The sequence below is a fragment of the Heteronotia binoei genome, unplaced genomic scaffold (assembly GCF_032191835.1).
Source record: "Heteronotia binoei isolate CCM8104 ecotype False Entrance Well unplaced genomic scaffold, APGP_CSIRO_Hbin_v1 ptg000432l, whole genome shotgun sequence".
Classification (NCBI taxonomy): domain Eukaryota; kingdom Metazoa; phylum Chordata; class Lepidosauria; order Squamata; family Gekkonidae; genus Heteronotia; species Heteronotia binoei.
This window is the reverse complement of record NW_026800030.1, coordinates 225,643-237,900: the sequence shown is the minus strand read 5'-3', so window position 1 is coordinate 237,900 and position 12,258 is coordinate 225,643. Positions and strand designations below refer to the sequence as shown.

At 49.5% G+C, this 12,258-nt stretch overlaps 1 protein-coding gene across 1 annotated transcript in view; it reads right to left on the bottom strand.

Moving 5' to 3' along the window:
- Positions 1-293: 293 nt before the first annotated feature.
- The window catches only part of LOC132590631 (P2Y purinoceptor 3-like), an 81,977-nt gene continuing 70,012 nt past the window's right edge, over positions 294-12,258 (bottom strand). Inside the window, exon 2 of the mRNA XM_060263602.1 lies at positions 294-1,332. Within this exon, the coding sequence (XP_060119585.1) occupies positions 295-1,266 (972 nt within the window). The 5' untranslated portion in view covers positions 1,267-1,332 and the 3' untranslated portion in view covers position 294. The remainder of the gene's footprint in view (positions 1,333-12,258) is intronic.

The following is a 12,258-nucleotide window of genomic DNA, read 5'->3' as shown; positions in this document are numbered from 1 at the left end:
AAGGTCCCAGGTTCAATCCCCGGCATCTCCAACTAAAAAGGGTCCAGGCAAGTAGGTGTGAAGAACCTCAGCTGGAGACCCTGCAGAGCCATGAATGGGGCTGTGGCTCAGTGGTAGAGCATCTGCTTGGGAAGCAGAAGGTCCCAGGTTCAATCCCCGGCATCTCCAACTAAAAAAGGGTCCAGGCAAGTAGGCGTGAAGAACCTCAGCTTGAAACCTTGAAGAGCTGCTGCCAGCTCGAGGGTCTGATTCAGCAGAAGGCAGCTTCATATGTTCCTATGACAGCACGGCCCTTCAGGAATCGTGCTTCCATTTCGAGCTGACTTTATCCAGCAAGTGCCTGGTGCTTTCTCGGAACTTGCACTTGGTGAAGTAGAAGAGGATGGGGTCCAGGACGCTGTTCATGCTGGCGAACGGCCGGGTGCACTTGTAGGTGATGGCGAAGGACTGGAGGGTGATGCAGGACACGCCCGACAAGGAGCGGACGATCAGGTAGACGGTCTTGGTGAGGTGGAAGGGGAAGAAGCTGACGGCAAAGACCAAGACAACGATGACGATCATCCGGATGGCCTTGTCCTTCTTCTTGCGGACGGCCAAGCCGATGAGCTCGTCCCTCTGGCAGAGGATCCGGGTCATGCAGCAATAGCAGCCCAGGACGAGGACGAAGGGGATCAGGAAACCCGTAACCGTCAAGGTGATGCCATAGGGGAAGTAGCTGGCGGAGCGGTCGGGGGGGCTGAGGTCGTAGCAGACGGTCCGGTTCCGTTGGGTGCCGGTGGAGGCGTAGACGAAGGTGGGCAGGCACTGGGCAACGACCAGGAACCACACGGCCCCGCAGACAGCCCAGGTGAACCTTTTGCCCCTCTTCTTGTGCCAGGCGGAGAGCGGGTGGCAGATGCCCAGGTAGCGCTGGACGCTGATGCAAGTGAGGAAGAGGATGCTGCCGTGCAGGTTGGTGTAGAACTGGAAGCGCACGAAGCGGCAGGTGAAGTCACCGAAAGGCCAGTAGTCTTTCTGGGAGTAGTTGTAGATGAGGAGCGGCAGGGAGCAGATGTAGAGGAAGTCGGCCACCGCCAGGTTCAGCATGTAGATGGTGGTGCGGGTCAACGTCTTGCGGGAGAGCCAGACCTGGACGATAACGATAGAGTTCAAGGGAAGCCCCACCACAAAGACCACGGAGTAGACCAGCGGGAGCAGGATCTGCTTGAACTCCTCGTGGAAAGTGCAAGAGTTGTTCCCGCCAACAGAGGTGGTCAAGTTATCCATTCCTGACCTACTGGGTTCTCCTCATGCACAGCTCACATCCAAGGCTTTCCTCCAGCCGAGCAGAACCTGGGGGTGAGAAACATGTAGAGCAGTTAAGACTAGAGAATGTAAGAATATCAGCAGAGCACTGCTGGATTAGATCAGTGGTCCATCTAGACCAGCCACCGGTTCTCACAAAATAGCCAACCAGTTCCTCTGGAGGGACAACAACAGGGCACAGAAGCTGAGGCCTTCCCCCGAGAAGAACCTCAGAAGAGCCCTGCTGGATCAGACCAGTGAGGGTCCATCTAGTCCAGCCTCCTGTCTCACACAGGGGCCAACCAGTTCCTCTGGAGGGCCAACAACAGGGCAGAGAGGCCGAGGCCTTCCCCTGAGAAGAACCTCAGAAGAGCCCTGCTGGATCAGACCAGTGAGGGTCCATCTAGTCCAGCCTCCTGTCTCACACAGGGGCCAACCAGTTCCTCTGGAGGGCCAACAACAGGGCAGAGAGGCCGAGGCCTTCCCCTGAGAAGAACATCAGAAAAGCCCTGCTGGATCAGACCAGTGAGGGTCCATCTAGTCCAGCCTCCTGTCTCACACAATGGCCAACCAGTTCCTCTGGAGGGCCTATAACAGGGCAGAGAGGCTAAGGCCTTCCCCTGAGAAGAACCTCAGAAGAGCCCTGCTGGATCAGACCAGTGAGGGTCCATCTAGTCCAGCCTCCTGTCTCACACAGTGGCCAGTCAGTTCCACTGGAGGGCCAACAACAGGGTAGAGAGGCCGAGGCCTTCATAAGAACCTCAGAAGAGCCCTGCTGGATCAGACCAGTGAGGGTCCCTCTAGCCCAGTCTCCTGTCTCACACAGCAGTCAGTCAGTTCCTCTGGAGGGCGAATAACAGGGCAGAGAGGCCAAGGCCTTCATAAGAACATCAGAAGAGCCCTGCTGGATCAGACAAGTGAGGGTCCATCTAGTCCAGCCTCCTGTCTCACACAGGGGCCAACCAGTTCCTCCGGAGGGCCAGCAACAGGGCAGAGAGGCCGAGGCCTTCCCTGATAAAAACATCAGAAGAGCCCTGCTGGATCAGACCAGTGAGGGTCCATCTAGTCCAGCCTCCTGTCTCACACAGGGGCCAGCCAGTTCCTCTGGAGGGCCAACAACAGGGCAGAGAGGCCAAGGCCTTCCCCTGAGAAGAACCTCAGAAGAGCCCTGCTGGATCAGACCAGTGAGGGTCCATCTAGTCCAGCCTCCTGTCTCACACAGGGACCAGTCAGTTCCTCTGGAGGGCCTATAACAGGGCAGAGAGGCTAAGGCCTTCCCCTGAGAAGAACATCAGAAGAGCCCTGCTGGATCAGACCAGTGAGGGTCCATCTAGTCCAGCCTCCTGTCTCACACAGGGGCCAGTCAGTTCCTCTGGAGGGCCTATAACAGGGCAGAGAGGCTAAGGCCTTCCCCTGAGAAGAACATCAGAAGAGCCCTGCTGGATCAGACCAGTGAGGGTCCATCTAGTCCAGCCTCCTGTCTCACACAGGGGCCAGTCAGTTCCTCTGGAGGGCCTATAACAGGGCAGAGAGGCTAAGGCCTTCCCCTGAGAAGAACCTCAGAAGAGCCCTGCTGGGTCAGACCAGGGAGGGTCCATCTAGTCCAGCCTCCTGTCTCACACAGTGGCCAGTCAGTTCCTCTGGAGGGCCAACAACAGGGTAGAGAGGCCGAGGCCTTCATAAGAACCTCAGAAGAGCCCTGCTGGATCAGACCAGTGAGGGTCCCTCTAGCCCAGTCTCCTGTCTCACACAGCAGTCAGTCAGTTCCTCTGGAGGGCGAATAACAGGGCAGAGAGGCCAAGGCCTTCATAAGAACATCAGAAGAGCCCTGCTGGATCAGACCAGTGAGGGTCCATCTAGTCCAGCCTCCTGTCTCACACAGTGGCCAACCAGTTCCTTTGGAGGGCCAACAACAAGGCACAGAGGCTAAGGCCTTCCCGTGAGAAGAACATCAGAAGAGCCCTGCTGGATCAGACCAGTGAGGGTCCATCTAGTCCAGCCTCCTGTCTCACACAGGGGCCAACCAGTTCCTCTGCAGGGCCAACAACAGGGCAGAGAGGTTGCCTCCTAGCTAGGGCTTTTTTAGTAGCAGGAACTCCTTTGCATAGTAGGCTACAGCCTCCCGACGTAGCTCAATCCTCTTGGAGCTTACGGGGTTCTTTGTACAGGGCCTACTGTAAGCTCTTGGAAGATTGGCTACATCAAGGGGGTGTGACCTACCATGCAAAGGAGTTCTGGCTGTTCCTGGCTCTGGGATTCAGAGGTTATTCACTGTCTCTTTCTTTGGGGTTGTTGATGCAGTCGCTGGACTGCCGTGATGTCTGCATCCCGCAGCTTCGGCTACTTTGTCAAAATGAGTCTCTTGTTATAATTTTCACTCGCCAGTAGATGGCACTGTCATCACGTATCAGGAGCTAGATCTGCCCGCCGTTCATGCCAGTCCCAAAGGGACACCAGTACTGAAAAGGGAGGTGCGTCCTTAATGGAGTCCTGGTTGCTTCTGTCACAGAGCCTGCTGGAGAGTTAGGCATAGTTCAGAAGCTTGTACAGCTCTGCAACTAGAGGTGGTTGCCCAGAAAGACAGTGAGGGCCCAGAAATCCTGGGATGTTGGACTGGATGGGCCATTGGCCTGATCCAACATGGCTTCTCTTATGTTCTCATGAGACACAGAATGTTGGACTGGAGGGGCCACTGGCCTGATCCAACATGGCTTCTCTTATGTTCTTATGTGACACAGAGGGTTGGACTGGAGGGGCCATTGGCCTAGGGTTGCCAAGTCCAATTCAAGAAATATCTGGGGACTTTGGGGGAGGAGCCAGGAGACTTTGGGGGTGGAGCCAGGAGACATTGGGGCGGAGCCAAGAACAAGGGTGTGACAAGCATAATTGAACTCCAAGAGAGTTCTGGCCATCACATTTAAAGGGACAGCACACTTTTTAAAATGTCTTCCTTCTATAGGAAATAACAAAGAATAGGGGCACCTTCTTTTGGGGCTCATAGAATTGGACCCCCTGGTCCAATCGTTTTGAAACTTGGAGGGTACTTTGGGGAGAGGCACTAGATACTATATTGAAAATTTGGTGCCTCTACCTCAAAAAACAGCTCCCCCAGAGCCCCCAAAACCTCCAGATTAATTCCCCATTATACCCTATGAGAATTGATCTCCACATAGGGAATAATGAAGACGTTTCCCTCTCCTCCTCCCTCCCCCCCCCCCCTTTCTGGCAACTGAAGCGAGGGACTGGCCTTTCTACTCACGAGTTGCTGCCAGCTTCTTTACAGCAGCAGTCACACCATCCCAAAGTGGAGCCTTGCAATCAAGCCTCCGGAGGTGCAAAGGCACATGGTCCTTTGCAGGCGGGGCTTCTCTCCTCCCCCCCCCCCAGCCAGCTGACTGGGCGCGGGAAGCAGCTTGCGAAAAGGAAGAACGGCTGCTGCAACGGGGCTGGGTGGGAAGGGAAGGGAGGAGGAGAAGCATCGGGCATTGGAGTCCGTCAAGACCCGCCTGCGTTCGGCAGCCACCTCCACCCGCTCGCTGGCGAGCCAGCCTCCCTTCTCAAGATTTCCCTTGCCAGGCTCAGCACCTCCTCCCCGGACGACGCAAATGCTCCTTGGCGCCATTCCCCCCTCCTCCCCCCGCTTCCAGAGTTATGGAAAGCGGGAAAAGAGGCTGAAAATCCAGTATTCTCCCGCCAGGGCGGGAGGCTTGGGAAGGCTACATTGGCCTGATCCAACAGGGCTTCTCTTATGTTCTTATGTGACACAGAGTGTTGGACTGGATGGGCCATTGGCCTGATCCAACATGGCTTCTCTTATGTTCTTATGTGACATAGAGAGTTGGACTGGATGGGCCATTGGCCTGATCCAACAGGGCTCCTCATGTTCTTATGTGACACAGAGTGCTGGACTGGATGGGCCATTGGCCTGATCCAACATGGCTTCTCTTTTGTTCTTATGTGACACAGAGAGTTGGACTGGATGGGCCATTGGCCTGATCCAACAGGGCTCTTCTTATGTTCTTATGTGACACAGAATGTTGGACTGGATGGGCCACTGGCCTGATCCAACATGGCTTCTCTTACGTTCTTATGTGACACAGAGCGTTGGACTGGATGGGCCACAGGCCTGATCCAACATGGCTTCTCTTATGTTCCTATGTGACACAGAGTGTTGGACTGGATGGGCCATTGGCCTGATCCAACATGGCTTCTCTTAGGTTCTTATGTGACACAGAGTGTCTCTGGTTCGGGAGGACTCGTCTCAAAGAGATGAAGGGTTGGCTTCTATTTTTCTACCGAGTAACGGATCAGAGTTGTCCACTGTGATGGTGACAAACAGTATGGACTGTCTGCTAGAGTCTCGAGGCGGCAGGAGAGAGGTGGCGGGCCTAGCTTGCTTGGGAAATTATAAATGTTTGTATGCAAATGCTAGAAGTGTCCGAAGTAAAATTGGTGAATTGGAATGTTTAGTGTTGGGAGAAAACATAGACATTGTGGGAATTTCAGAAACTTGGTGGAATGAGGAGAATCAGTGGGACACGGTGATTCCTGGATATAAGTTATATCGGAAGGATAGGGAGGGAGGGGTTGGAGGTGGGGTGGCTCTGTATGTCAGAGAGGATATACGGTCCAGTAAGACTGAGGTCAGAGAATTAGATTCCCTTTTAGAAATGCTTTGGGTTGAAATAGAGGACCCAAAAGGAAATTTAACTATGGGAGTTTGTTATCGCCCACCAAATCAAAAGAGAGAGGACGATTATAATATGATGGAGGGATTAAAGATAGCGGCTAAACGTAAAAACTGTGTCGTAATAGGTGATTTTAACTACCCGCAGATTGATTGGGTCAATATGTGTTCTGGTCGAGAGAAAGAGATTGAGTTTCTTGATGCTCTCAATGACTGTGCTATGGAGCAGATGGTCTCAGAACCTACCAGGGGTGGGGCGATCCTGGATCTGGTCCTAAGTAATGCCCAAGACTTGGTGAGAGACGTAAAAGTGATTGCGCCGCTTGGGGACAGTGACCATAATGTTATTGATTTCACCATTTGTATAAATAGGGAGTTGCCCAAAAAGACCGCCACAACCACATTTAACTTTAAAAGGGGTAAATTCTCTGAGATGAGGAGGCATGTGAGGAGGAAACTGAAAGGAAAGGTAAATACGGTCAAAACCCTTGGGGAAGCTTGGAGACTATTTAAAACTATAATCCTAGAAGCTCAGATAAAATACATACCACAAGTTAGGAAAGGCACAAACAGGTATAAGAAGAGGCCAGCATGGTTAACAAACAAAGTAATGGAAGCTGTAAAAGGTAAGAAGGACTCCTTTAAGCGGTGGAAAACCAGTCCAAGTGAGATTAATAAAAGGGAACACAGGCAGTGGCAAATCAAATGCAAGACTGTGATCAGGCAGGCAAAAAGGGACTATGAGGAGCATATTGCAAAAAACATAAAGACCAACAATAAAAATTTCTTCAAATATATTAGAAGTAGGAAACCAGCCAGGGAAGCAGTGGGGCCCTTGGATGACCATGGGGTAAAAGGATTACTGAAGGAGGATGGGGAAATGGCTGAGAAGCTGAACGCATTTTTTGCCTCCGTCTTCACCGTGGAAGATGAGAAGTGTTTGCCCGCCCCAGAACCACTAATATTGGAAGGGGTGTTGAAAGACCTGAGTCAGATTGAGGTGACAAAAGAGGAGGTCCTACAACTGATAGACAAATTAAAAACTAATAAGTCACCGGGTCCGGATGGCATACATCCGAGAGTTCTGAAAGAACTCAAAGTTGAACTTGTGGATCTTCTAACAAAAATCTGTAATCTTTCATTGAAATCTGCCTCCGTTCCTGAGGACTGGAAGGTAGCAAATGTCACCCCCATCTTTAAAAAGGGTTCCAGAGGAGATCCGGGAAATTACAGGCCAGTCAGTCTGACTTCAATACCGGGAAAGTTGGTAGAAACCATTATCAAGGACAGAATGAGTAGGCACATTGATGAACACGGGTTATTGAGGAAGACTCAGCATGGGTTCTGCAAGGGAAGATCTTGCCTCACTAACCTGTTACATTTCTTTGAGGGGGTGAACAAACATGTGGACAAAGGAGACCCGATAGATGTTGTTTACCTTGACTTCCAGAAAGCTTTTGATAAAGTTCCTCATCAAAGGCTCCTTAGAAAGCTTGAGAGTCATGGAGTAAAAGGACAGGTCCTCTTGTGGATCAAAAACTGGCTGAGTAATAGGAAGCAGAGAGTGAGTATAAATGGGCAGTCTTCGCAGTGGAGGACGGTAAGCAGTGGGGTGCCGCAGGGCTCGGTACTGGGTCCCATCCTCTTTAACTTGTTCATAAATGATTTAGAGTTGGGAGTGAGCAGTGAAGTGGCCAAATTTGCGGATGACACTAAATTGTTCAGGGTGGTGAGAACCAGAGAGGATTGTGAGGAACTCCAAAGGGATCTGTTGAGGCTGGGTGAGTGGGCGTCAACGTGGCAGATGCGGTTCAATGTGGCCAAGTGCAAAGTAATGCACATTGGGGCCAAGAATCCCAGCTACAAATACAAGTTGATGGGGTGTGAACTGGCAGAGACAGACCAAGAGAGAGATCTTGGGGTCATGGTAGATAATTCACTGAAAATGTCAAGACAGTGTGCGTTTGCAATAAAAAAGGCCAACGCTATGCTGGGAATTATTAGGAAGGGAATTGAAAACAAATCAGCCAGTATCATAATGCCTCTGTATAAATCGATGGTGCGGTCTCATTTGGAGTACTGTGTGCAGTTCTGGTCGCCGCACCTCAAAAAGGATATTATAGCATTGGAGAAAGTTCAGAAAAGGGCAACTAAAATGATTAAACGGCTGGAACACCTTCCCTATGAAGAAAGGTTGAAACGCTTAGGGCTCTTTAGCTTGGAGAAACGTCGACTGAGGGGTGACATGATAGAAGTTTACAAGATAATGCATGGGATGGAGAAAGTAGAGAAAGAAGTACTTTTCTCCCTTTCTCACAATACAAGAACTCGTGGGCATTCGATGAAATTGCTGAGCAGACAGGTTAAAACGGATAAAAGGAAGTACTTCTTCACCCAAAGGGTGATTAACATGTGGAATTCACTGCCACAGGAGGTGGTGGCGTCCACAAGCATAGCCACCTTCAAGAAGGGGTTAGATAAAAATATGGAGCAGAGGTCCATCAGTGGCTATTAGCCACAGTGTGTGTGTTTGTGTATATATATATATATATATATATATATATATATATATATATTTGGCCGCTGTGTGACACAGAATGTTGGACTGGATGGGCCATTGGCCTGATCTAACATGGCTTCTCTTATGTTCTTATGTTCTTATGGATGGGCCACTGGCCTGATCCAACATGGCTTCTCTTATGTTCTTATGTGACACAGAGTGTTGGACTGGTTTGGCCACTGGCCTGATCCAACATGGCTTTTCTTATGTTCTTATGTGACCCAGAGTGTTGGACTGGATGGGTCATTGGCCTGATCCAACATGGCTTCTCTTAGGTTCTTAAGAACATAAGAGAAGCCATATTGGATCAGGCCAACGGCCCATCCTGTCCAACACTCTGTGTCACACAGTGGCAAAATTTTTTATATATACACACACACTGTGGCTAATAGCCACTGATGGACCTGTGCTCCATATTTTTATCTAAACCCCTCTTGAAGGTGGCTATACTTGTGGCCGCCACCACCTCCTGTGGCAGTGAATTCCACATGTTAATCACCCTTGGGGTGAAGAAGTACTTCCTTTTATCCGTTTTAACCTGTCTGCTCAGCAATTTCATCGAATGCCCACGAGTTCTTGTATTGTGAGAAAGGGCGAAAAGTACCTCTTTCTCTACTTTCTCCATCCCATGCATTATCTTGTAAACCTCTATCATGTCACCCCGCAGTCGACGTTTCTCCAAGCTAAAGAGTCCCAAGCGTTTCAACCTTTCTTCCTAGGGAAAGTGTTCCAGCCCTTTAATCATCTAGTTGCCCTTTTCTGGACTTTTTCCAATGCTATAATATCCTTTTTCAGGTGCGGCGACCAGAACTGCACACAGTACTCCAAATGAGACCGCACCATCGAGTTATACAGGGGCATTATGATACTGGCTGATTTGTTTTCAGTTCTTCTCACGTCATTATGTAAGAAGTAGTTTGCTTAAAACTTAGTTGAAATACCAAAAATATGGAGATGAGAGGAAACCGCTGTGGATTGTGCCAATGGAAGCAATAAAGTTATATTCGGATATTGAGGAAGAGAAATGGTTACCATATAAACAATTGTTAAAAATACAAGGAGGCAAAGCAGAATTAAAATCAGTGGAAGAATTGGATTATAAATTTAATTGGTTTCAATGGTTACAAATTAAAAGTCTGCTGAAGCAGGATATTAGGAATGAAGGAATAAGAAGAAGATGAAGAAGAAGATGTTGGATTTCTATTCCGCACTCCACTCCGAAGAGTCTCAGAGCGGCTCACAGTCTCCTTTCCCTTCCTCCCCCACAACAGACACCCTGTGAGGTAGATGAAGATATTGGATTTATATCCCGCCCTCCACTCCGAAGAGTCTCAGAGCGGCTCACAGTCTCCTTTCCCTTCCTCCCCCACAACAGACACCCTGTGAGGTAGATGAAGATATTGGATTTATATCCCGCCCTCCACTCCGAAGAGTCTCAGAGCAGCTCACAATCTCCTTTCCCTTCCTCCCCCACAACAGACACCCTGTGAGGTGGGTGGGGCTGGAGAGGGCTCTCACAGCAGCTGTCCTTTCAAGGACAACCTCTGCCAGAGCTATGGCGGACCCAAGGCCATTCCAGCAGGTGCAAGTGGAGGAGTGGGGAATCAAACCCGGTTCTCCCAGATAAGAGTCCGCACACTTAACCATTACACCAAACCATTACACCAAACTGGCTCTCCAGAATAAGACAAGAACAAACAGAAATGGAGAAAATGCTGTTTGGTGAGCACGTAAGATTGATCTCAAGAGTATATAAACTGTTACTGAAATGGTCTACAGAGGAAGAAGTGGTAGAATCTCAAATGACAAAGTGGGCAGTTAATATAAACAAGGAAATCCAGATGGAACAATACGAATATTTGTGGAAGAACTCTGTGAAAATATCGACATGTAATAACATAAAAGAAAATTGTTACTAAATGTTGTATAGATGGTATATGACACCAAAAAAACTGTCGAAAACAAATAATCAGATGTCTGATCGATGTTGGAAATGTAAAAAACATGAAGGGTCCTTCTACCATATGTGGTGGACTTGTGAAAGGGCTGTTCAATATTGGCAAATGATCCAGCAAGAAATGTCAAAGATTTTGGGATACAAAGTGAAGAAGGCACCAGAAATCTTTTTGTTGGGATTACAAATAGAAAATTTTCCGAAGCAAGCCAGAACATTACTTTGGTACATGCTTTCAGCTGCACAGACATTGTATGCGCAGTTGTGGAAGCAAAATAAAATTCCAGAAAAATAGGATTGGGTTATGAAAATTATGCACTGGAGTGAAATGGACAAATTAACAAGAACACTAAAGGAACTTGATATGGAAAAATTTAATAATGAATGGCAAAAGTTTCAGAACTATGTGGAAGAACACTGGAGATTGAAAGGACACTTGGTGATATTTGATAATGGATAATTTATCAGCTATTTTTAATTTACTGCTGCAGCAGGTGGTGGCAGCTACAAGCATAGCCATGTTCAAGACGGGATTGGATAAAAATATGGAGCAGAGGTCCATCAGTGGCTATTAGCTACAGTGTGTGTGTGTGTGTGTATTTTGGCCACTGTATGATACAAAGTGCTGGACTGGATGGGCCATTGGCTTCTCTTATGTTCTTAAGAGAGGCTTGGCTCAGTAGTTCTGCTGTGCGATTGAGAGAGCCTGGCAAAGCAAGCTCTCTCTCCCCCCTTCCTCCCCAAGGAAGGATTCTCAGGCAATGGAGAAAACTGAGGTTTTGTTCTGTAGCTCCTGTGCGACTGAGGAAGCAAAAGCGAGGGAGAAGGAAGCAGACAAGAGCCACAACAGACACCCTGTGAGGTAGATGAAGATATTGGATTTAGATCCCGCCCTCCACTCCGAAGAGTCTCAGAGCGGCTCACAATCTCCTTTCCCTTCCCCCCCACACAACAGACACCCTGTGAGGTGGATGAAGATATTGGACTTATATCCCGCCCTCCACTCCGAAGAGTCTCAGAGCGGCTCACAATCTCCTTTACTTCCTCCCCCACAACAGACACCCTGTGAGGTAGATGAAGATATTGGATTTATATCCCGCCCTCCACTCCGAAGAGTCTCAGAGTGGCTCACAATCTTCTTTACCTTCCCCCCCCCACAACAGACACCCTGTGAGGTAGATGAAGATATTGGATTTATATCCCGCCCTCCACTCCGAAGAGTTTCAGAGCGGCTCACAATCTCCTTTACCTTCCTCCCCCACAACAGACACCCTGTGAGGTGGGTGGGACTGGAAAGGGCTCTCACAACAGCTGCCCTTTCAAGGACAACCTCTGCCAGAGCTATGGCTGACCCAAGGCCATGCTAGCAGGTGCAAGTGGAGGAGTGGAGAATCAAACCCGGTTCTCCCAGATAAGAGAGCTCTGGCTGACCCAAGGTCATTCCAGCAGGTGCAAGTGGAGGAATGGGGAATCAAACCCAGTTCTCCCAGAGAAGAGAGCTATGGCTGACCCAAGGCCATTCCAGCAGCTGCAAGTGGAGGAGTGGGGAATCAAACCTGGTGCTCCCTGATAAGAGAGCTCTGGCTGACCCAAGTCCATTCCAGCAGGTGCAAGTGGAGGAGTGGGGAATCAAACCCTGTTCTCCCCGATAAGAGAGCTATGGCTGACACAAGGCCATTCCAGCAGCTGCAAGTAGAGGAGTGGGGAATCAAACCTGGTTTTCCCCAGATAAGATTCTGCACACTTAACCACTACACCAAACTGGCTCTGTTT